General features: G+C 36.2%; 4 protein-coding genes and 2 pseudogenes across 9 annotated transcripts; 3 read left to right on the top strand and 3 right to left on the bottom strand.

Moving 5' to 3' along the window:
* Window positions 1–1,807: 1,807 nt before the first annotated feature.
* LOC125216738 (transcription repressor OFP7-like) lies at window positions 1,808–2,764 on the bottom strand. The gene has a single exon (XM_048118504.2). It carries the CDS (start codon window positions 2,743–2,745, stop codon window positions 1,936–1,938), a length of 810 nt encoding a protein of 269 aa, XP_047974461.1. The 5' UTR covers window positions 2,746–2,764; the 3' UTR covers window positions 1,808–1,935.
* Window positions 2,765–7,630: 4,866 nt separating this feature from the next.
* LOC125208870 (uncharacterized) lies at window positions 7,631–9,727 on the bottom strand (annotated as a pseudogene). The gene is made up of 5 exons (XR_016137037.1): window positions 8,865–9,727; window positions 8,428–8,624; window positions 8,151–8,249; window positions 8,034–8,085; window positions 7,631–7,964 (listed from the first exon to the last, which is right to left on the bottom strand). The product of XR_016137037.1 is annotated as an uncharacterized LOC125208870 (transcript).
* A 109-nt stretch (window positions 9,728–9,836) lies between these two features.
* LOC125215022 (uncharacterized) lies at window positions 9,837–12,058 on the bottom strand. The gene is made up of 3 exons (XM_048116303.2): window positions 11,659–12,058; window positions 11,224–11,448; window positions 9,837–10,035 (listed from the first exon to the last, which is right to left on the bottom strand). Exons 1-3 carry the CDS (start codon window positions 11,929–11,931, stop codon window positions 9,991–9,993), a joined length of 543 nt encoding a protein of 180 aa, XP_047972260.1. The 5' UTR covers window positions 11,932–12,058; the 3' UTR covers window positions 9,837–9,990.
* Window positions 12,059–12,490: 432 nt separating this feature from the next.
* On the top strand, window positions 12,491–13,655 carry LOC125209655 (biogenesis of lysosome-related organelles complex 1 subunit 2-like; annotated as a pseudogene). The gene is made up of 3 exons (XR_016136249.1): window positions 12,491–12,502; window positions 12,773–12,847; window positions 13,275–13,655. The product of XR_016136249.1 is annotated as a biogenesis of lysosome-related organelles complex 1 subunit 2-like (transcript).
* Window positions 13,656–15,403: 1,748 nt separating this feature from the next.
* Window positions 15,404–17,350, top strand: LOC125215021 (metacaspase-1-like). 2 transcript variants are annotated; one of them, XM_048116302.2, is made up of 5 exons: window positions 15,406–15,801; window positions 16,107–16,437; window positions 16,527–16,647; window positions 16,738–16,875; window positions 16,946–17,350. In XM_048116302.2, the coding sequence occupies exons 1-5, from the start codon at window positions 15,495–15,497 to the stop codon at window positions 17,003–17,005; spliced, it is 957 nt and encodes a 318-aa protein (XP_047972259.1). In that variant the 5' UTR covers window positions 15,406–15,494; the 3' UTR covers window positions 17,006–17,350. The 2 variants fall into 2 exon arrangements, with proteins under 2 accessions (XP_088924345.1, XP_047972259.1); XM_089068219.1 differs by having other exon boundaries at window positions 15,404–15,801; window positions 16,527–16,875.
* A 4,145-nt stretch (window positions 17,351–21,495) lies between these two features.
* On the top strand, window positions 21,496–23,438 carry LOC125215723 (metacaspase-1-like). 3 transcript variants are annotated; one of them, XM_048117248.2, is made up of 5 exons: window positions 21,496–21,920; window positions 22,323–22,653; window positions 22,757–22,880; window positions 22,971–23,077; window positions 23,216–23,438. In XM_048117248.2, exons 1-5 carry the CDS (start codon window positions 21,608–21,610, stop codon window positions 23,277–23,279), a joined length of 939 nt encoding a protein of 312 aa, XP_047973205.1. In that variant the 5' UTR covers window positions 21,496–21,607; the 3' UTR covers window positions 23,280–23,438. The 3 variants fall into 3 exon arrangements, with proteins under 3 accessions (XP_047973205.1, XP_047973206.1, XP_047973203.1); XM_048117249.2 differs by having other exon boundaries at window positions 21,499–21,920; window positions 22,374–22,653; window positions 22,971–23,126; XM_048117246.2 differs by having other exon boundaries at window positions 21,503–21,920; window positions 22,971–23,126.
* Window positions 23,439–23,675: the final 237 nt, after the last annotated feature.

The following is a 23,675-nucleotide window of genomic DNA, read 5'->3' as shown; positions in this document are numbered from 1 at the left end:
CGTGAAAATTGAAAGAGTCTGCTAAATCTTTTCCATTTCTAGCAAACTGATTTTTCATCGCAAAATGCAATCACGATACCAAACAAAGTGAAAATCCAATCTAAAAAGAAGAGATGTATATATTTATGTCTATTAATTATACATAAGGATTCTGCATATTCCGCAGAGCTAATCAAATTTGAGAAACACCCACACTCCATAAAATTATATTCTTTGGATAATAACCAAACCCTATAATTTAATAAAATCAAATGCTATAATAAAACAAAATAGAAGGAGGAAGGTATCATTTGTGAAGCCTCAACAATGACAAGAAGGTCAAGTAATTATGACAAAACAAATTGATCTCCATAAAGTAAGAATGATAGGTTTAGAATTGAAATGATGAGTGAAACATATAGGCAACAAAAAAGGATGATTGTAATAATGATTTGGGGAAGCGAATGATTTCCGTAACATGTGTGGCGGGTGATTTTCAATCAAAGGGGGAGAAAAAGTGATTTTAAATTAAATCAATTATCTCTGGTTCCCCTGTCAAATCATGCTCTATCTAATACACACCTCTATGTGTTTATAGTCAAACCAAATAAAGACAGAGAAACATCAAACATGCATTCAAATATCATAAGAAATGAAGTAGTGGTAGTAACTTTCAAAATATCTCACTGTTGTGTGAAATTACAGTTACGTTACTGCCAAAAATATAAAAACAAATTGTGAAATATTATAAATAGCTGTAATTAACATATAGTAAAAAGAATATAGATATAGTATGTTGCTAAAATAAATTTAAAGATGTCCTAGTAGCTAATTTGTGGAATGTACAGGTATAAATATATTTTTGACAAGCAATTAATTTTAGTTATTCTTTCATAAAAATACATCTATTTTTATAATAAATTATTTATATATTAACTATCGGAAAATTTAATTTTATTTATAATAAAGTACTAATATACTTCATCCGTTCGGCATTAATTATCACACTTTTATTCGAAACGAGTTTTAAGAAATATAAAAAAAAAGTGAGTTGAAAAAGTTACTACTAATTTCTCTATCTTATTAGGGATGAATTTCTTTTAGACATGAAAGTTTACAAAATCATATCTATCCAATTAAATGGAGAGTGTAAATATGTTAGTAATTTTTTTGCTGAAATAAAAATTGATTACTTATAGCTATAATGGCATAGTAAAAAACAAAAGGAATATCAATGATTTGTATTGGGATGAATTGATATGTTAATTAAGAAAAGTTTAGGTATGATAGATATGAAAGAAAGATATAGTAAATCAGATGATTGCATACCTATTTTCTGGAATTCGAAATCATGGTGGTGTGACATGCATAGTGTTGTAGGAGTAGTGCATTCAAAATCAAGGCTTTCTTCCCCAAATCCATCAAAGTTGTGATTTCGATACAAATTAAAAATATAGGCACGTCTCTGTACGTAGCGTCATTTCACCTCTAATTGATTAGATCTAAATCAGATGCTTGCATACCCTATTTTCTCGATTTCGCAAATTATTTACTTTTGCAAACCCTACTTTTAAATTAATTATGCGATCACCATTTTGACTATAATTAAATTAAAGAACAGTGTCTGTTTTGGCTGATTATGTTTTTACAATTTGTATTCTTATTTTGGTACGTAGTTCCAATTATTGACTGAGCTAATGTGTTTAAATGGAAAATATAATGTTCAGCTTTGGGTGGCATGAGTAATTGAATATGTGAATAGAAAGGCATTATACACACATGAGAAATGAATTCATATGAAAACAAGAAAGATAGACGACAGAGAATCTAAATTAAACACCTTAAACATTCTGATTATTACCACTAAATCATACAATACATACTACATAGAAAGCGAAAACCAAACTAAATCATAATCATAATTTTAATAATAATAATAATAATAATAATAATAATCTAAGACGAGGCTACTCGAGACACTCTCCGGCGCTGGGAATGGTCGAGCGGCGGCGCAAACATGGCGGTCCAAATCTGGGAGAAGGCCTCGACGATAATGCCGTGATAGTTGGAGGAATTGAGGGAGAGAAAGCAGTGCAGCAGCTGCTCGAGATCCTTCTTGTCGAACATCTGCTTCTCCACGATCATATCCATCATCGACTTCTTGAAATCCTCCAGCGGATTCTCCGATCTCTTCACGATCGCGAAGCTCTCCTTCACCTTCCCCTCCACCGTGCACGGTATCAGCTTCTTGAACACCGACAGCCTCGCCGGCGTCGTCTCCATTTCCCTCGCCGGCGCTCGCCTCGATCTCCTGCTCCTGCGGGGAGGGTTTCTAGGGTTTGAATTGGGGAAGGGCTGCGTTTCTCGGATGGGATGGAGCGAGGAGGAGGATGCGGGGGAGGAGGAGACTAGGGTTTCGGTTTCCTCGGCGGCGCCTTCGCTGCTGAACCAGCCGCTGTCGGCGGAGGAGGTGCTGAGGCGGATCCTGGCGGGGAGGTTTCTTTTCTTCTTGGCGCGGCGGCGGGTTTTCTCCGGTGGGGGAGGGGTGGGGATCTTGGCGACGACGTGCCATTTGTCTTCCTTTTGCCACTTGAATTGAGGGGGTTGGGAATGGGAGAATGGAGGGACGGGGTCTTTAGGGAGAGTGGAAGGGTCTTTAGGGAGAGTGGAAGGGTCTTTAGGGAGAGTGGAAGGGTCTTTGGAGCGGCAGGATTGGAGAGTGGTGGCGATGGCTCTGTAAATTCTCAGCTTGAAACGCTTAGCCATTGCTGTGTTAATGTAGAATGCTGTGCAAAAGGGTTTATATATACAAAGAGTAACACATGTCTTTATGATTGTCATTTTCCAACTATTTTCATTTTGGTCGAATTGTTTCATGTCTCCAAAATAATTAAATCTGTAAATCTTGGGATTAACCAACTTCGTAATTTAATTCGTACTACTACCTAGTTTTCCACCACATATTCCGTTCACAAGGCCATATAAAGTGTGTAATAGAATAATATAGTGTGGATAAAATAGGGAAAAGAAAAAAAGTGAATAATAAATTAAGAAATTTTTTCATATATGACTAATTTGAAGGATGAGCCGAAATAAATTTATGGGACTATTTTTAAACCCTGAGGAATACTAGTAATCATAATGATGAGTTATTCCGATGCGAAATGTTGTTCAAACCATTTTTTTTATAAAGCGAGATAATTTTATTGACTAAAGATGCTTACTTTTTCAATAGTTGATACTCCATCTGTCCCGAGATGTAAGAAATTACTCTCTCTGTCTCATAAAAATTGTCACTCTTATTATGGGCACGGATTTTAAGAAATGTAAATAAAAGTTTGTTGAAAAAATTAGTAGAATGTGGAACGCACTTTTTTATATTGATTTTATAATAAAATGTGAGTGAAGTGAGTTAATGGAAATTGGAACCTACTTACCATTTATGATAAAAATAAGGTGTAACAATTATTGTGGGACGGACCGAAATGAAAAAAAGTGACAATTATTGTGGGACAAGGGGAGTAATATTTAAAAAGTTAAAGTAGATAGAGTAAAGTATGAGAGAAGCAAAGTGTGAATAGAGTAGGTGAATAATAAGGTAAGAGATAAATTTTTTTGCTAAAAATGGAAATGACTCACTTATAATGGGACATCCCAAAAATGAATATAACTCGATTATCTTGGGACGGAGGAGTATATTTTTTCCGTTTCATAAGAATATACACTTTTTCCTTTTTAGTTTGTTCCATAAGAATATGCATTTTCTAAATTTGAAACCTCTTTTTTTTTTTCTAATGGGATGAAACTCATTTTTTACTAATAATACCTTAATTATTTTTTTTCTACATCTATCTTACTTTACTAATTGTGTACTAAAATTCATATCCAGCCATTGTATATTATTGTGAGGCAGAAGAAGTAACATTTTTGATAAATACTACTACTTGAATAGTACTACTAAATAGCAACTGAACTAGTACTCCATGTTTAATTATAAGTTGTAGAGATGAATCTAAAATTGATGACCCGATTCATCTCGCAAATTTCAAGATATTATCCTTCGCCATTACTCCTTATTTTGCATGTATACAAAATAGTCACATATTCGAACCATAACAAGGCACAATAAAACCATTGAGCCATACACTGTAACATCATTCTTAATTACATGCAATGGCAGTCTTATTTTTAATCTCTAAGAGCATCCGCAATGGTCGGCTAGCGACCGGCTAGCCGATTCGTCGCGCTAGCTGATCGGCTAGCCGAACCATTGCAATCGGCGAGGACGAAATCGGCGTGCGGATCGGCGTGGGCTGGCCGATCACTCGTCGCTGGCCGAAGCGCTGGCCGATCAGCTAGTCGCCATTGTGGCGGCCCAAGCGGCCAGCGCCGATTTTTGATTTTTTTTTTTTTTTTTTTTAAATCATATATAAACGCGATTTTCGTTTCATTTTCATTTGCACCACTTATTTTAACGAGTTTTCTCTCTCTCTAACTTTCTGTACAAGAGCATCATTGAGCGATGAGTAACGCGGGTGGTAGCAGTAGTGGTAGTGGTGGGGATCCTGAGGAGTACGAACGGAGGATGAACGAGGCTATGGATGCCTACATGAACCGCGGGATGGAGCGGTACATGCGTATGGTGGAACAGCAGGCGATACCTCGCCCTCCACGAGTTGTCCACCACCGAGCAGTGATTGATCGGGATCACGTAGCTGCACATTAGCGGCTGTACGACGACTACTTTGCAGAGAACCCGCGGTTTCCCGCCAACATGTTCCGGCGGCGTTTTAGAATGCGCAGGGAGTTGTTTATGCGCATCGTTGGTGCATTAGAGCGTCGATATCTGTGTTTCCGCTTCAGGCACGATGCGGCTGGCAGACCCGGCCACACCCCTATTCAAAAGTACACGGCGGCAATCAGGCAGTTGGCCTACGGAGGCGCGACAGACATGTGGGATGAGTACCTCCACATTGGTGAGTCGTCAGCCCTGAAATGTCTGAAGGAGTTCTGTGGGGGCGTGATCAGCATTTACGGTGAGCAATACCTTCGAAGCCCTACTCCCGAAGATTGTCAGAATTTGATGCAGATATACGGGGAGAAGCATGGGTTCCCCGGGATGTTAGGCAGCATAGATTGTATGCATTGGGAGTGGAAGAACTGTCTGACTGCCTGGAAGGGGGCCTACACCACCGGCTACAAGTCAAAGAACCCCACGATAATCCTCGAGGCCGTAGCTGATTACCGGTTGTGGATCTGGCATGCGTATTTTGGGGTAGCCGGGTCGAACAATGACCTCAACGTCCTGAACTCGTCTCCCCTCTTCAACGAGAAGTGTCAGGGCGTCGGTCCAGCCGTCTCTTTTGTGACCAACGGCAACCGGCATGATATGGGCTACTACTTGGCGGATGGGATATACCCTCGGTGGCCGGTCTTTGTGAAGACGATCCGACAAACAAGTGATGAAAAGAAGGCCTACTTTGCGCAACGACGGGAGTCGGCGCGCAAAGACGTGGAGCGCGCATTTGGTGTGCTCCAGTCTCGATGGGCGGCAATTAAGGGTCCAACGCGTTTGTGGGATGTCGGATGCGTTTCCGAGATAATGTACGCCTGCATTATCCTGCACAACATGATCGTCGAAGACGAAGGCGTACAACTGACTAGTTGGGTCAGTGACGATGAAGCCGGTCCAAGCCACGGAACGGCCACCCCTAGTGTACGACAGGGGGTACCTCTCGATGAAGCCGGCCGCCTCAAGGAATTTGCCAACATGCGCCAAGTGGATGCTCATATTCAACTCCAAAAGGATATAATTGAAGAGTTGTGGGCACGGAGGATTGCACGGCGATAGTTTTTTTTTCTTTATTATGCATGTAATTTTTTTTTATCTATGTAACTTTTTGAAATGCAATTAATAAATTTTCCCGTATATGTGTCGTAAATTTAATTCCGTATTTTAATCGTAATTTTAATTCCGTAAATGTAGTATATTTTGAATTGTTTTTATTGCGGCTGGCCTATGGCTGACCTAAATCTGATGTGGCAGGTGGTTTTTTTAGTGTTGCTGACATGGCAGGGGAGAGAATGACTGGCCTATGGCTGGCCTAAGCACCATTGCGGATGCTCTAAAAATCACACACATGCCAATTTTACCATTTTGGGAAATATTTATCTATCTATTCTTGATAAAGAAAAGTTCTTAGTTAGTGGAGAAGGTTTTGTTTTTGCAACTTACATTATTCAATCATCTTTCCAGCATCATGCTAAAATGTGGAGTATCCCATATTTCCATTCAACTTTTGCGTGCTAGTGAAAAACACTTATTTTCAATCAAAAACATTTTACTCAAAGTAGAATTTATTTACCATCTTCGATAATATTTCACGCAATGGCAATGAGTGTAAAAAATTTATGGATAACTACTCCTGGAGATTACTCTTTTCTACCATACCTCCAAATATTATTTGTCACTTAATTCAATAGTACATCGTAACAATAGTTACTTGATTGAGAGCCTAGGTCGCATATTACACAAACAATAATTGTTGTTCTTCTTAGGTGGTGTTCGGTTTCCAAAATAAAATAATACTAAGATACAATTTAGGATTGAGTTGTGCGATTATTTTAGTTACAAGGGGTTAGTTATGACTAATTATCTCATGATTATCCATCTAGGATTGAGTTGTGGGGTTGAATCTAATGTACCAAACAAACTACAAATTTAATCCCAGATACAATTTTGCAAACCGAACACCCGTAGTCAAATTGTTTACGCCAGTCCTTCATAAAAAAAAAAGTGTCCAATTCTTTGGTGTAACTATAGATTTTTGTTGGCAAATGAAATAAAAGTAGAGTGAATTTAAACCGCTAAAAGTCTTATGGGCTTATAATGGCCAACCATCCTATTACCAGTTGTTTTTAAGATTGTGGATCAAAATAAGATTAATTAGTTTTTAATCCTTGATGATTTAAAAAATCATTAATATTGAGGATCATATACATGCAAGGAATATATAAACGCGCGCGGAAAGAGCTACCTTTATGTCTGCAATATGAATTTCATTAAAACCAATTGGGAAAGATACAGGAATTCAACAGAAAGTTTGAATTTTAACATAAAGAGCCAATAGTAATCAAGAAATTAAAGATGGATAAGGTTGGAATCCAAGGGAACAGAATCATCCTTGCCATGCAATTGTCTTTTCTTTTGCTCTCTTTTCTATATATAGGAAGTCCAACCATTTACACATTTTTAGAGGCAACATTCAATTTTTCATTTACCTGTAATCAGGCTCCTCTTTGATGTTTGGATTCTCACTATTTAACCATAATTAATGCCAAATGGGTTTATCTTGAGGGTGAAAATGAACAAAAAGGCTGAGGAGGATAGTTTTGTTTTTTTTGTTTAATCGAATTCTATGCCCTTTAATTTTAGGATTTCAGGTTTACTTAACTCATATAAATAGTTGATATAGGTTACTCCATCTATAGAATATCTCATCTTTGCAATTGTGATTTTGTAAAATGAAAATAAATTATTGAAAATTGGAAATATATATGTTCTAAATTGAAACTGATGTGGCAACAAAAAAACATGATGTTCGGATAAATTGGCATTGTTTTAACTAAAATTCAAAATTGAATAACAATATTTTGTCCAAATCATCATTTTATTACCACCTCATATTTGGTTTTGTCCAAAATGTCATGGTTTTTTAGATTAACCATTGTATATTCTTGAATTGGTTATCCAGTAAGCAATGCAAAGATATCAAGAAAACATAAAATACACAACATTTCCTTAAATTTTTTAAATAAAAAGAAAACAAAAATATTGCCGGATTATACCGAAAGCAATATCAACATGTGTTGTCAAAGCAATCGTCTGAAGACCACCATCCATCTCTGCCATATAAAATCCCATAGAATGAACACCACCAAGCCATAGATGCACAAATCGAACCATACCGCGATCCCAATCCCCCCTGTCGCGTTTCAAGAGTTAACAACACAAGATGATTAAGAAGCAGAGGTTTAGTTCAAGAACTAGTTACCATTTGGGAAGAATTGCAACTCAAAAACTTCATATACGACGCCCAACAGCAGCTACGAACCAACATTCGATCAAAATTCATCATATGAATGAAATCACAATAATTATATGAACTTACACCAATTTTATGCATTGAATTACATAAGTACTCCAACATGGTTATGTTCAAATTTTCCCACAGGCCTCTCCTGATTAGCAGTGGCAGCCCTGCTGCTTTCTGCAACCAACATGAATGAATGCAAGGTTGTAGTTCCCTTTTAAGTTGTCATCTGCACTTAGAGTCAATCTATTGAACACAGAAATTTCGAGACGAAGCATGAAATCTGAAGCACCTAATAATCATTGAGGAATGCTTTTGTAATAGAGTATCAATAATTTACATATATTGTGAGTACCATTAAGAGGCCAGAGAACCCCCCGAGGTTCGTATTATTGTATAGTTGGATGTCGCGGACTATTTTACCAACTTCTTCTCCTGGCTGAATCAGCATTGACGACTGCATAACCAGATTAAGTATCAAACATCCGCATATAGGGCATTTGCATTGTTTAGAATCCGGCCGGTATCTCCATAGCTCCAGAATACAGCCGGCTGTTAAACGACGTGTAAGTGAATAAGAGGGATGGAGAAGGAAGATCACAATAACATGTTCTTTCAACCAAAAGATCATTCACATACAAGCTTGTAGTATTACATAAACATGGAGAAAAATTTGCCAAAAACATGCATGCAAACATATCAATCCCCTAAATTCATTACATTCAATCAACAAAAATCATCCAGTTTGATGAATCAATGATAGAAACACAAAACAAAGATATAAGTACTTACAACAAAACCAGTGTCCACAGCTAGTCTTGGATGGAAAGTTGAAGTCATCGAAGCAAATGGCGCAGCAGTCATCTTCAGGGGGGAAATCCCTACTACAATATCCTCCCCCTACATTTTTGCCTTTTTCCACATTTTCAGGCCCACCCATCTCCATTTTCATTGTTATCCCTATTAACCAACTCCTTCATAAACATCTCCAAAATTGTTTTATATTATCTCTCAATCATCTCTTTGGCAGGATATCATAACATATCATTGCTCATGTTATTCATCATATATGCAGGGCCAAATATTGGTTGCTGCTGTTTGAGAAACGCCCAAATTTCTCTACCAGAGATATACTTCCATCATTTTACATATCCGCGACTTCATGTTTTTCAAATGTATATACCTTTTCAACAGAAGATGGTGAAGAATTTCTAGATATTGTATGGATAATAGAAAGTTACTCGTTTTGACAACAGAAGCTAGTCCAATGAAAATAATAAGAAAATTATATAAATAGCCTAACTCACCATGTGAAGTTCATATATTGAGACTAATATATTGCTTAATAAATGGAAATAAACTAATTTTATAGAAGTATCAAAATGATAAAAAAAAAGCTACTAATTTAGATTGATAAAAAAAACTAGTAGCACTACCATTTTCAAACATGTACAAGTGTTATCAATAATCACTCTTTTCAATTTTATTTGGTTTGTGTAGATCCCATATGAAATTGTTATAGTATCTGTGCCTTTTCTTGGTACATTACGCCATCACGTATTTTAGCTATATGTCTCAAATAAGATGAGTTTTTTTTCTCTTTTCTATTAATACGCTCTGTAGATTTTTGTTTTTTCTTTTCTTTTTTCCTCAATAAAACTTACTACAATTTCCCCGTTTAAGATATGTTCAACTTTTCAGATGAATTAAAGAATGAAGAGATCTTTCCTCAAATCATACAGAAACATAAAATGTAGAAATAAATGAGAAAAAGCAAAAGTAGAATGTAATCTGTATTTCCAAAACAAGGAAGTAGTATCCACACAGCACACATTCTTCCCGAAGCAAGTTACAGTCACTGATTCCATTCCTCAGTGATTTTCAAGCCTAATTTACCTGCTGCTGGTGCTGGGTTTCCCTACACTTGCTTTTCTTTATCCTTTATATTCAAATTCCGTAACCCCTGAAAGTAAATATGAAATAAAACCACATCAACAAACTTGTTTAAAACTTTAAACCAAATTCACACATTGTGAAACATATCCATCAATCATCATCAAGAAACTTGTTTGGGAAGAGTACTAAAAACATTTACAACTCTTATCCACATTCCACATACATACTCTTGATTACAAAACTGTGCTGCTAATGGAAATAACAAGCGGTAGCAATCCAGAAACAGGGTAGAGTATTGAACCACAGGTCAGTAATTACTGTGGAAAAGGCTTTTAGATTATCTCTTTCTATCTTCTGCCGTTCTTTTGTTTTCATCACATAGTGGACTAATGGAGTCAAAGTAGGGGAGATTTTTGGGTTGGGATCAGAAAAGTTCAAAAGTAGTGAAAATAACATAAGCATTGTGACCAAAAATCTCAATTGTTCCCCAGAGTGAAGGAAATATTGAATTTACACTCAAACACTCAATGAAAGGTAGGACAGCTGATCAACAGATCAGGTATGCCATACAGAGCATGGAAAAGTCTGTTAGTTTCTTTCCTAGTAAGTGAATGAAGCATTCATTTCTTCATAACCCAGAACTGCTTTTTAGAAAGTTAGCTTCAGAACTCTAGTGAAGCTTAAGCTAAGTAGCCAAGACTGTGAGCTATTCCAGTACATAGGAATCTGAAGTCATGTATTACTAATTGCCACCTTAGGACAGTAAACATGCCCCCTCTATATAAGGGTATCCCTAAGCATTCTGGTAAAGTTCATTGATTCATTATCATTGTGGAGTACAATGAGGCACAACCCAACTAAACTAAACCAAACCAAACCAAACCAAGGGTATCTCTGACTATGTAACAATTGTAACATGTAGGTAAGTGTAGATAAATATAGCTAAAAACATTCACCCATTCAAGATACCAACAATATAAAATGCTACTACTAGTAGTTATAAAGAAAAGGCCAAAACAATAATAGCAAATAAGTACATTCTAACTAATCAACAATTTACTGCTCAAAAAAAGCCTGGAGTTTAGATGACTATCACATGCAATTTCCTTTAGTAAGTCAAGTCAATAATAAGCCAAGGTGGTCCATGGTATCCCAGTATAACTAAAGTTGAAAAACACCAAAAATCATATCCAACAAAAGCAAATAACCAATGTTTGATGATAAAATACTTTAGAGTTTACAGCAATGGGCTTACCAATGATAACGAAGAATATCGTGGAGGCGGGGTGAGATCCAAGTAATGAGCTGACATCCTAGCGATCTCCGAAATAGCATCCTCCCTAACTTCAGGTACCTCGCTAGTCAAATCCTCGTAGGCAGCCACAAAGGCTTCCTGCCAAAAACCTGCCAATTTCATCCTCTGGCTGTTGGTGTACACATCCCACATGTGCCTCACCATCTTCTCCCTCTCCTCCATATCCTAATCAAAACATTTCACAACGCGTTCAATTCGATACAAAGCAACTAATTCTGCACAATCCTACTCTCCAACGAACATGATAAATCATCACAATGTACTAATTCCCCACAACCCTAATTTCAAACTAAGTGGACAGATTGCTACTCACTTGATTCAATTTAACAAATAGATTTGATTAATGTTTGATTGCACAAGGGAAAGAGAAGTTACGAGAACGTCAAGATCATCGGCGGAGGGGGAGTGGTAGTCTTGTGCGAAGCTGTCATCGAGATCTCCGGCGGAAAAGCGGAGGGAGACGGTGCCGGTGAGCATAGACCAGAATGCGAGCATCAGAATCACGGCGAAGGCCCAAAACTTGTAGCGGCCGCGGCCGAAGATGGAGGAGGAATCCGAGGAAGATTCCTTCCGAGACGAAGACGACGATACATAAGATACTGATGAAGAAGTGGGGGTGGATACGGGGAGGACGTCATCGTCTCTCATAATTATTCAAATTGAATGCACAAAAATATTGGAAGATTTCAGATCAAACATCGATCTCAATCATGTAGAGATAGGGTGAGGGTCTGTTTTTTTCAAAGGGGAAAACGGCTCAGCCGGCGGGGTCTGCCTCTGCAACTAATTTTTTTTTTCATGTTTTTTTAGATCGATGGGCCGTTTTGTGGGCTTCTGAAGGCTAAGCTTGCGGCCCAGTACCCTAATCAAGATTAGGTTCTAAACCCGCCCAAACCGTAGCTAGTAAACAGTAATATTGGATTCAAAACCAAATCAACCTTCTCTCTGGGATTTCTTCTGATCTTTTGCAGCTGAGAAGGTGCGATGGTGTTTCTCTGTTTCCGATTTGATTTTTGGCTGAATCTATAACTTTCATTGTGTTTCTTTTTTATGTCTCCCCGTCGTCACTTTCCTTCTAATGTGATTCCCCAATTCGACAAGGTTTTTGAGAAATGAAGAACTGAACATATTTTTACAAGTGTTTTGATTCAGTTGACTGAATTGCAAGCTCATAAATCCTAAAGTAGCTATTGGAAGTATGGTATCGATGGTGATTTTGGTAATCAGGTGCTCCTTGCAACAAACATTTGTTACTTGACACTTGCAACGAACAACACCGCTCCAGTTTAGGTCAAAACATTTAAAGGTAATGTTATAAGAGAGAATGAAATGGAAAGGGAGAATGAGCTCAGGGAGGGGAGAATAGATTGTTTAAGTAATTAGTAGGGTCGGAAATATGGCATGTCATTTAGGAGTTATTGTGAGTTTTTAGTAATTGAAATTACAAACAGCATTGAGCAAAGCAGCTAACTAGTCGGCTCTGATCTAGAATGGCGGATACAGAGCCGCTTCTCTAAATGATCTATTTACCAATGTCAACGGCGTGATTAAAGGCGAGCTCCAGGTAAATGTAGACTTTACTCTGACTAAATTTGAATGAACAGATACAGATACTGGTGAGGCGATGTTGGTAACTGAATGTAGACTAGACAATCTTACTTTAGTGATGTCCTACCCTTTGTTACATACATGGCTGTTGTTGGTTTCCAACTTTTTCTCAATGCTGCTGGTAAGAAATTAAGAATAATGTTGAACTGAATACACCATCTGACTACCATGCCATAGTTTCCTCTGTTCTATCATCTCTGACATTGGTTGATGTGAAAATTGTTTGCATTCTGAGATTTGTTATCTTCCATCTTGTGATATATTTGGTTGAAAAGAACTGGTTTGTATAATCCACTGTCTTGTGATAGGTTTGGTTGACGAGTTTGCCTAACTGTATGATCTTTTTTTTATGATACCCAACACTCAATTATCTAATGTGATAGGGAACAAATAATGTGCTAGAGCTTTTGGAGAAAATGAATGTAAGAGTGGGGAAGAATACAAAGGCTTTGGTGATGTGGCCTCAGGATTAAGAGCAATTGAAGTCGAAAAGCAGCACATTCAACAACTGCATTCAGCAGCTTGATGCGATAGAGCAACATGTGATGGAGTTCGAAGCTGTAATGGCTATGCTTGACAGATATGTTTCCTTATTGGACTCAAAGATGCAACATGTTTACCAAATTCCTCCTGCAAGCTAGGCTGGTTTCACTGAGCTGATCAACTCTTTACATAAATGCATAATGTATCTATACAATGGAAAATAAATTTAAAAAGATCGATATGATGTTATATATATTACAGGTTGGAGATATATTTGATAAGGCTGATAAGTATGTTTTGATTCAGCTGCATTAACATACTGCTTCAAAATTAATTAATTTCAGAATTAATGGCTGCACTCAACTTCAAAATCTTATACAACGTGAAAAATCAGTAAAATGATATGGCAATGAACTCGAGATGGATCGATGACATTAAAAATGGCTAAATATTCATTTCAATCCTAAATTATATTCTTAAATAACAATTTTTTTTTATTGATATTATGCTATAATACTCTCTCCAATCCAATAAATATGAAACATTTGAATTTCGTCATGAGATTTTATGTAGTGTTGTTTTGTGAGTTAATGAAGAGAGAGTGAAGTACTAAAAAAGATGAAAAAATAGAGATTATGTTATTTCTATTTTAGGACACGTTTCATTTTAATGGATCAACTCAAAAAGAAACACGTTTCATATTTAATAGGACTTGAGAGTACTTGACTATTATGTGTACTTTTGGATTCTAGAAAAAATAACGATGTGACAAACATATACTCCCTTCGTCCCACAAAGTTTGTCTCATTTTATCATTTTCGCCCTTTCCACAAAGTTTGTCCCACCTGAAATCTTACTAAAAATAGACATTAAATACACCCTCAATCTCCTCAATGTAGGCCTCTTATTCCACTACACATCTTCATTTAATACAAAGTCAAATAATTTCTTAAATTCCGTGTTTGGTTAAATTGGAATAAACTTTGGAGGATGGAGGGAGTATCCGTATCTGATAAGCACCCTGGAATAGTAAATGCGATGAATTGGCCACTATATATGGAAATATCACGACTCCTTATCTAGTGACATGCACGATGAAGCGTTTCCAATTGTAGCAACAAACAAATAAATGATGGAAATACAATTTAATCAAATAAGTTTTTTCAATAGATTATTTGAAGACTAATTATATTACCTTGGAATTGTGTGAAACTGCTGCCTCATAAAAGCCTTCCTATCCTACGAGTGAATATCGGATTTAGTATAAAGGATGCGGAAGTTTTTGTTTAAAAAAACGTAATACACATTATATTTTTGCGTCTTTTAAGTTTTTTTTTTTCTCACATCTGTAATTTTTCAATTGACGAATTAGTAATGTTTAATCCGGATGCTTGCTCGTCATGATCACATGGAGCCGTTCTAGAAGTTGTTCTATGAGATTTGTTGGTGAAATTATGTTCGGTTTGCAAGATTGTATCCCGGGATTAAATATATAGTGTGTTTGGTTCATAAGATTCAATACAACAACTCAATCCTTGGATAATCATGAGATAATTAGTCATAACTTAACCCTCTATGCTCTATTACTAAAATAATCTCACAACTATATCCTAGATTATATCTTGGTACTACTTTATCTAGAAAACCGAAGATTACTTTAGTAAATTTGAGTAATCATTTAGTTATGGTGAATATTTGGTTCTACGACTACGAATCTACGATGGTGTTTCTTGCTGAGAGGGGGAGAAGAAAAGGACAAAAACAAGTGACATTGTTTGGCTCTACTACTATCAAATTTGGTCTCTATTTTTTGAATCTTTGGAATGTAAAGTATTAAAAAAAACCATCCACCATATTTGATTATTGAGCATACAAAAAAACTATTCCATCAAACAGAAGGACCACAATACATGAAATTTGACTAGTACACAAAAGGTTAAAGAGTTAAGCAGTAGGAAATGGGAATTCAAGTTCCTACTTGGTTCCTAAATGGAGTATCTTTATACTAATAAATTCCCTCCAATCCGCATCCTCCCCATCTCAACAACCCTCAACTTGCAGTTGACCTCATCTTTGCTTATTTAAATCCCCAGACAACATTTGATCAAGCAAGCATAGAAATGTCGATGCTAGTCTATTGCTCCGTCTGCCGTACTCCCCTCCAGCTGCCCCCGGGCGCCACGACCATTTGCTGCGCTGACTGTCATGCCACCACCCGCATACCTGAAACTCGCACTGCCCCTCCTCCGTACCTTCCCTCGGCTTACAACAACTACTACCACGGCCAGAAGAAGGCAATCATAATAGGGATCTTATATAAGAACCAAGAAAGAGAGCTTAGAGGATGCATCAATGATGCTAACCATATGAAAGATATGCTCATCCACAGCTTCAACTTCACCGAATCCTCAATCTTCATGCTCACTGGTAATCTTCTTCATGTCCACTTGCAATCTTATTTAAGATTTGTACACACATTTTAGAGTTGAAAAAATATTTGTTTTTGTTAACATATGAAACTTAATTTGGCTTTCATGTTGGAAAATTCTCTTTTATTCAGGAATTTCACTATAATGAAATGATGTATAGGCATCTTTAATACTAGTGAATCGATTTAGCTTTTGACAATGATATTTGAAATGGGATCTCACAGCAGTTTCCCTTTTCTAGAGTTTTGTATTAATAAATTTATAAACAATAACTGGAGTATATATATATGAATATATTTTCAGAGGAGGAAACTGATCCCTGCAAAATACCAACAAAACACAATATTATGAAAGCCATGTCTTGGCTCGTCGACGGTTGTAAATTAGGGGACTCACTGGTATTCTATTTTTCGGGCCACGGGGATCAGCAGTGGAACGACACTGGAGACGAGATAGACAATTACGACGAAACACTACTCCCTCTGGACCACAAAACACAGGGGCTAATCGTCGACAATGACATCAATGACATAATTGTGAAGCCTCTACCAGCCGGTGTGAAGCTGCACGCAATAATAGATGCATGTTGCAGCGGTACAATGCTTGATTTGCCGTATCTTTGCAAAATGGAAAGGTTAGTTCAAGTAGATACTCCACAGATATATAGCAATTAGATGAAAGTTACTAGTCTTATAGTACAACATGCTTGCTACATCTCTATAGAAGTGGAAGGCACTCATGGGAAGATCATAGTCCTCCATCAGGCGCGTGGAAAGGCACAAGCGGAGGAGAAGTCATATCTATCAGCGGTTGTGCGGATCACCAATATTCTGATGATAACATTGTAACCAACTCTACTTGTTTTCTTTCAGAATGGACTAACTTTTTCTCTAGTCCAGTTAACACAAGTAATAAACACTTCAAAACTAAACAGGATACATCTGAGGCGATGAAGCATGCGGGAGAAATGACATGTGCATTCATACAAGCAATAGAGAAGGGCCAAGGAGCTACCTATGGGAGTCTCTTGAACGCGATGAGGTCTACCATCGCCACCCGTGAAAAGAAACAGGTACAGACGCACATTTACTAGAAACCGTCTAATTCACAAATTACTGACCCTACATAATGTCTGATTGCAGGAACCACAGCTTACTTGTAATCACAAATTTGATGTCGACATGAAACCATTTTCACTCTGAGGACTCATGCAAAATTTCCTTTATTTATCGAATCCTTCTCTAAATTATCTTTTTACCAATGTCTCCGACATAATTAAAGGCGAGTTCCAGCTAATTGGAGACTTTACTCTGGCTAAATTTGAGGCGATGTTGGTAACTGAGTGCAGACTAGACAATAGATATTTGGATGTATAACCCTTTGTTACACGGATGTTGTTGGTTTCCAACCTTTTCAATAGATTATTTGAAAACTAGTTATATTACCTTGTAATTGTGTGAAACTACTGCCTAAAGGATGCGCAAGTTTTTCTTTTAAAAAATGTAAACCACATTATATATTTTCCTCTTTAAGTTTTTTCTCTTGAATTTAAATCTTTAATTTTTCAACGGACGAGTTAGTATTGTCTAATCCAGATGCTAGCTCGTCAATGATCACATAGAATGGCTCCAGAAGTTGTTCTATGAGATTTGATGATGAAACTAATACTAGTACTATTGTTTTTGTATTTAGTTCTTCAGTTTGCAAGATTATATATCGAGATTAAACATGTATTGTGTTTATTCATGAGATTGAATCTCACAATTCGATTATAGATAAATAATTATGTGATAATTTTACGCTTTGTACCAAACAATTACTTTGTGATATCAACATTTATGCCTTGGTTACCAAACACATAAATATAATACTAATCTTAACCTATGTAATCAAATAATTTATGATATCAACATTTATGCCTCGTTACTAGGTGTGTGATCAAATACTAACTAAGTTACAGTAATAACTAATAATTAATTTTAATTTTGTATGTTAAAAGTATCAACACAAAGACACAAATTTATCAATCTTCTTGTGTTGATAAACTTATATCTTTGTGTTGATATTTAAATTTATATGTTGTATTGATATAATTATGTCTTTGTGTTGATAATTTTAATACACAAAATTGAAAGTTACTCCCTCCGCCCCAAGATATTAGACTCATATACCACTTTGGGGTGTCCTAACATATTTGACCCATTTTTATTTATGGTAAAAATTTACTTTACTACCAACTCCACTTACACCACTAAACAACACTTCCTAAATTCATGTGCCCAAAAGAAATGGGTCTAATATCTTGGGACGGAGGGAGTATTAGTTATTATTGTAAATTAGTTAGCACACTAACGCAACCCCGTTACCAAATACATAAATACAATAATAATCTTAACCTAGGTAGGTTGCATATTTTTTTATTTATCTAGACATATCCTATTCCTAGCATGATTATTAAGCAAGCCCTAATGGGGAGATCCATTCTATAGCCTTCCCAAAAATACCTTACGGTGAATAAGGATCACCTATAACACCTCATATTACATCTCCTACTACATGTTTGTGTGTGTAGTAGGAGATGTAGTAGGGGATGTAATAGATGATCTCTTGAAGGTCCCCCAATAGCTCTCAGTCCTCCTAACAGACTTCTCATTTAATTCATATTAATTGCTGGTGTTTTATAAAATATTACTGGAAAACAAAAAACGAAATCAATTGGAGAAAAAAAACATAGAAAATCTTCGTTGTATTAGAATTTTAGAAAACAATACAACGATAAACAAAAAAAGGAAAATACGGGAAGGCGCCCGCTCGTAGAGGTGTCAAGTGGGCCGGTCCGGGCCTGGTGAGGCCCGACGAGATTTAGACCCGGCCCAACCTTGGCCCACGTCTGTGCCGGGCTGGGCCAAGTTCAAAATTTTTATATCCAAAGGAGATGGCTCTGTATGTACAAATAAAACAAATGACATTTATATAATTTCATATCCAAAGATTTACAAATTTGTGTATCATATAATTACACACACATAGTATAATATGTACTCCCTCCGTCAATCTGTAGTAGAGACATTTCTTTTCGCCACGGGATTTAACAAAAATTGTTTTAAATGAGTTAAGTAAAAAGAGAATAAAGTAGAAAGGAAAAATGTAAAGAGATGAAGAGAGAGTAAAGTACTTTTTGCCAAAGAAGGAAATAACTCAAATACAATGGGACAATTCAAAAAGAAATACGACTCAACTACATAGGGACAGAGGGAGTACATGCATAATTCCACAAAGTTAGGAATTATGATATCCTATAATTATGGAACATTTTTTGATAGAAATAAATCAATTAACAAAATGATTGATATCTATAATTATGCACAAATGAAATTATGAAAATCAAAGAGAAGATTAAATAAAGAAGAAATGAATTAGGGAATAAGAAAAGAAGAAAAAGAGAAGAATTTTATAATATCATTTTAGGTCCTTTTATCATGTATATCCAAAAATGTCCACCATGGCAAAAATGTGAAAATGTGTTTTTTTGGAGGATCTTTTGGGGCAAAAAATCATCACCCGGAACTAAAAATGTGATTTTTAGGTAAAAAAAGTTATATTCCATCCGTCCCATAAAAATATGTGCACTTTCCTTATGTTCCACTATCTACCTATACTATTTTAACTACTCTCTCCTCATCTCTCTTATTTTACCATATCATTCACCTCCTCTTTCTTACTCTACCAATTTGTCTTAATTCTCATGCCATATCCATTGTCTATATTTTTATGAGACGGAGGGAGTATAAAACAAATATCAGGTATATCATTTTTGTGCAAAAGTGAAAGATCAGGTACTATTTATGTACTTCACTCTTAAAAATATCATGGGTAGTCACTCGACTATGGTGTAATTAGGGATGTCAATTGGGCTAACCCGCTCGGGTTCGGGCCAATCCACTCGGGTTGTCGGGCTATTTGAGTGCGGATTATTCGGGCTGTGAATTTTTCGGGTTATAAATTTTGGGCCCTGTCCCTAAATCTCTGGGTTTCGAGGCAATCCACGGGCTATTCGGGTCAATAGTAGTACTTTCTATCCATCTAATTTTCTAAATTATCAAAAAGCATATTGTGGCAAATAGTAAAGGATTATAAAAGTGATCAAGAGAAAAAAAATAATAGCAATTGAAAATTGAAACAAAATAGATAAACATATCGTTTAATTAATAGCATAATTACAATTAAATGGAAATCATACATTTCATATAACCCTAACTTTCAATTTGAGAGAGAAGACTTAATTATCATATATTCTTCATATCAATGTTGTATTTAATATTGATATCACCAAATATACTTTGTATAAGTATATAATCCAAAATTTTAATTATATTTTTATATTAAATGCTCAACCCGTGGGCTAACCCGCAACCCACTCGGGCCTGCATAACCCGCCGACCCGAACGAGTTAGCCCGTGTAGCCCGCTTCTAAATATGGGTTGCGATTTTTCGGCCCTAACCCTATGATGTTACCGGGTAATTCGGGTCTACATGTGGGTTTCGGGCTAGATTGACATCCCTAGGTGTAATCACATTCATGATACTTTTTCACTATTCATTACAATTTTACATCATAAATGCCCCAAGGCATGGAGGGTATTTTTGGACTTTCATATCTAGATAGTGAATATGATATTTACTTTATCTCTCTAATATTGAATATAGTATTTTTCTATAGTTTGAATGTCTAAAATAATATTTTTTCATTTTAATTTTTCAATAACTTTATAAATTAGTTATTTTTTCCTTTTTTTTACTACTCATAGCAATTGGTTATTTTTTCCTTTTTTTTTACTATTCATAGTAGCACTTCAGCAAATTTAATGGTAGTACTACGTTCGTCCCTGAAAGTTTGACACAATTTATCATTTCGGTCCGTCTTTAAAAGTTTGATACACTTCACTTTTTACCATTTTGATAGTTGACTCCATGTTCCACTTACTCATTCATACTCACATTTTATTATAAAACTAATACTCTAAAAGTAGGATCCACATCCCACCAATCTTTTCAACTCACTTTCTATTACATTTCTTAAAATCCATGTTGGGTCAAAGTGTGTCAATATTTGGGGGACGGATGTAGTATTAATTAACACCTGAGTATTGGGATTTTAGGTGCGAACCCTTTTACATGAAAATTATTTTAATAATATTTCTGACCTAGTTTTTTCTACTGACTTTATTTTTAGTGACAATGAGTACTAGGTTAATTTATTCCTCCAAACAATGAAGTAGTAGTACTAGGTAAATTTCAACTAATACCAAAATACACGATGAAAATATGTGAATTAAGAATTCACAAAATATAATTTCCAAAATAAATACAAATAAATGATACATATTAAATTTATCAGATTTTAATAGTCTCTATATTTTGGATCTTCTGTTCAGATGAAGATGTGGAGTACTAAAAATTGGAGTGAATAAAAGGTGAAATTAAAATAAAAAACCATCCACCATATATTGAGCTTTCAAAAATAGTATGAGAAGAGAGCAAAAAAATATTCTAGCTATTCCATCAAACAGAAGGACCACATGCAATACATCAAATTTGACTGGCACACATGAGGTTAAATTAGAGTTAAGCAGTAGGAAATGGGAATCAAAGTTCCTACTTGTTTCCTAAATGGAGTATTTATAGTAGTAATATGTTCCCTCCAATCCTCATTCTTCCCATCCCAACAACCCTCAACTTGCTGTTCACCTCACTCCATTTGATCAATCAGTTGTGAATTGCTGCAAAGTTGAGCAAGCATAGAAATGTCGATGCTAATCTGTTGCAACGGCTGTCATACTCCCATCCAGCTGCCCCCGGGCACCACAGCCTTTCGTTGCATTGTCTGTCGTAGCATCGGAAATACAGCTTCACCTAGCAGCGCCCCTATTCTATACCCTCCGGTCCCTCCCACCACATCCTCCAACTACCACGGCCAGAAGAAGGCAGTCATAATAGGGATCTTATATAAGAACCAAAAAGGAGAGCTTAGAGGATGCATCAATGATGCCAAAACTATGAAAGATATGCTCATCCACAGGTTCAACTTCAACGAATCCTCAATCTTCATGCTTACTGGTAATCTTCTTCATGTCAACTTGCAATCTAATTTAAGATTTGTACACATTTAATATAGTGTTTTTTTTTGTGAATATATGAAACTTAATTGACTTGCAAGACATGAGATCTAAGAAAGCATGTTTGCCTTTCATGTTGGAAAAATCTGTCTTCTGTTCAGGAATTTCATTATAATGAAATGATGTAATTAGTTGTAATATAGTGATAAAGACCAAACAAGAGAACTCAACCCAAAAGACTAGCTTGTTAGGAGAAAGAGTCCATTTAGTCTATATACCTCACATTAGTTGTGGGAATTGAGTCCGTAACATATAGTATCCACTATATTGAAAATGCGATCTCAACGGAAGTTTTCTTTTTCTAGTTATTTAATTAATAATTTATAAACGAATTTATTTTTAGACGAGGAAACGGATCCCCGCAAAATACCAACAAAACACAATATTTTGATAGCGATGTCTTGGCTCGTCAACGGTTGTAAGTCAAGGGACTCACTGGTATTCTACTTTTCGGGCCACGGGGGGCGGCAGCCGAACAACACTGGAGACGAGAAAGACAATTACGACGAAACACTACTCCCTCTGGACCATGGAACACAGGGGCCAATCGTCGACAATGACATCAATGACATAGTTGTGAAGCCTCTACCAACCGGTGTGAAGCTGCACGCAATAATAGATGCATGTCACAGCGGCACAGTGCTTGATTTGCCCTATCTTTGCAAAATGGACAGGTTAGTTCAAGTAGATAATAGTACTACTATACATTACATAATACATATAACAATTAGATGAAAGTTACTAGTCTTATACAACATGCTTCCTACATCTGTATAGAAGTGGAAGGTACTCATCATGGGAAGATCATAGTCCTAAATCAGGCACGGGGAAAGGCACAAGTGGAGGAGAAGTCATATCTATCAGCGGTTGTGCGGATCACCAATATTCTGATGATACCAATGTAACCAACTCTACTTGCTTTCTTTCAGAATGGACTAACTTTTTCTCTAGCCCAGTTAACACAAGTAATAAACAATTGAAAACTAAACAGGCTCTATCTAAGGAGAAGATGCCTGCGGGAGCAATGACATATGCATTCATACAAGCAATACAGAATGGACAAGGAGCTACCTACGGGAGTATCTTGCACGCGATGAGGTATACCATCTCCACCCGTTACAAACCAGGTGCTGTTGGCCGGAAACAGGTTCGAACGCACATTTACTAGAAACCGTCTAATTCACATATTACTGCCAAAGCCTATATCACCCTAACATACATAATGTTTGATTGCAGGACCCACAACTTACTTCTGGTCACCATTTTAATGTCTACACGGAACCATTTTCACTCTGAGTAGTCATGCAAAATTCCTTTATTTATCGAACACACACTTTAATTCATTCCGTTGTCTCTTTTCTTTCTTGTAATATTTCCACATTGAGCTGATCAACTCTTCACATTAATGCAAAATGTATCTACACAATGAAATAAATTTTAAAAGATCGATATGATGTTATATATATTACAGGTTGGAGATATATTTGAGAAGGCATCAAAGTATGTTTTGATTCAGCTGCATTAACATACTGCTTCAAAATTAATTAATTTCAGAATTAATGGCTACAGTCAACTTCAAAATCTTATACAAGGTGAAAAATCAGTAAAATGATATGGCAATGAACCTACATTGAATATGAAAGAACTCCAGATGCATGGATAGATGACATTAAAAATGGCTAAATATTCATTTCAA

Source organism: Salvia hispanica, chromosome 3 (genome assembly GCF_029641045.1).
Source record: "Salvia hispanica isolate PSC_SH4W2 chromosome 3, Shi_PSC_v1, whole genome shotgun sequence".
NCBI classification, from domain to species: domain Eukaryota; kingdom Viridiplantae; phylum Streptophyta; class Magnoliopsida; order Lamiales; family Lamiaceae; genus Salvia; species Salvia hispanica.
This window is presented reverse-complemented; position numbering and strand designations above follow the sequence as displayed.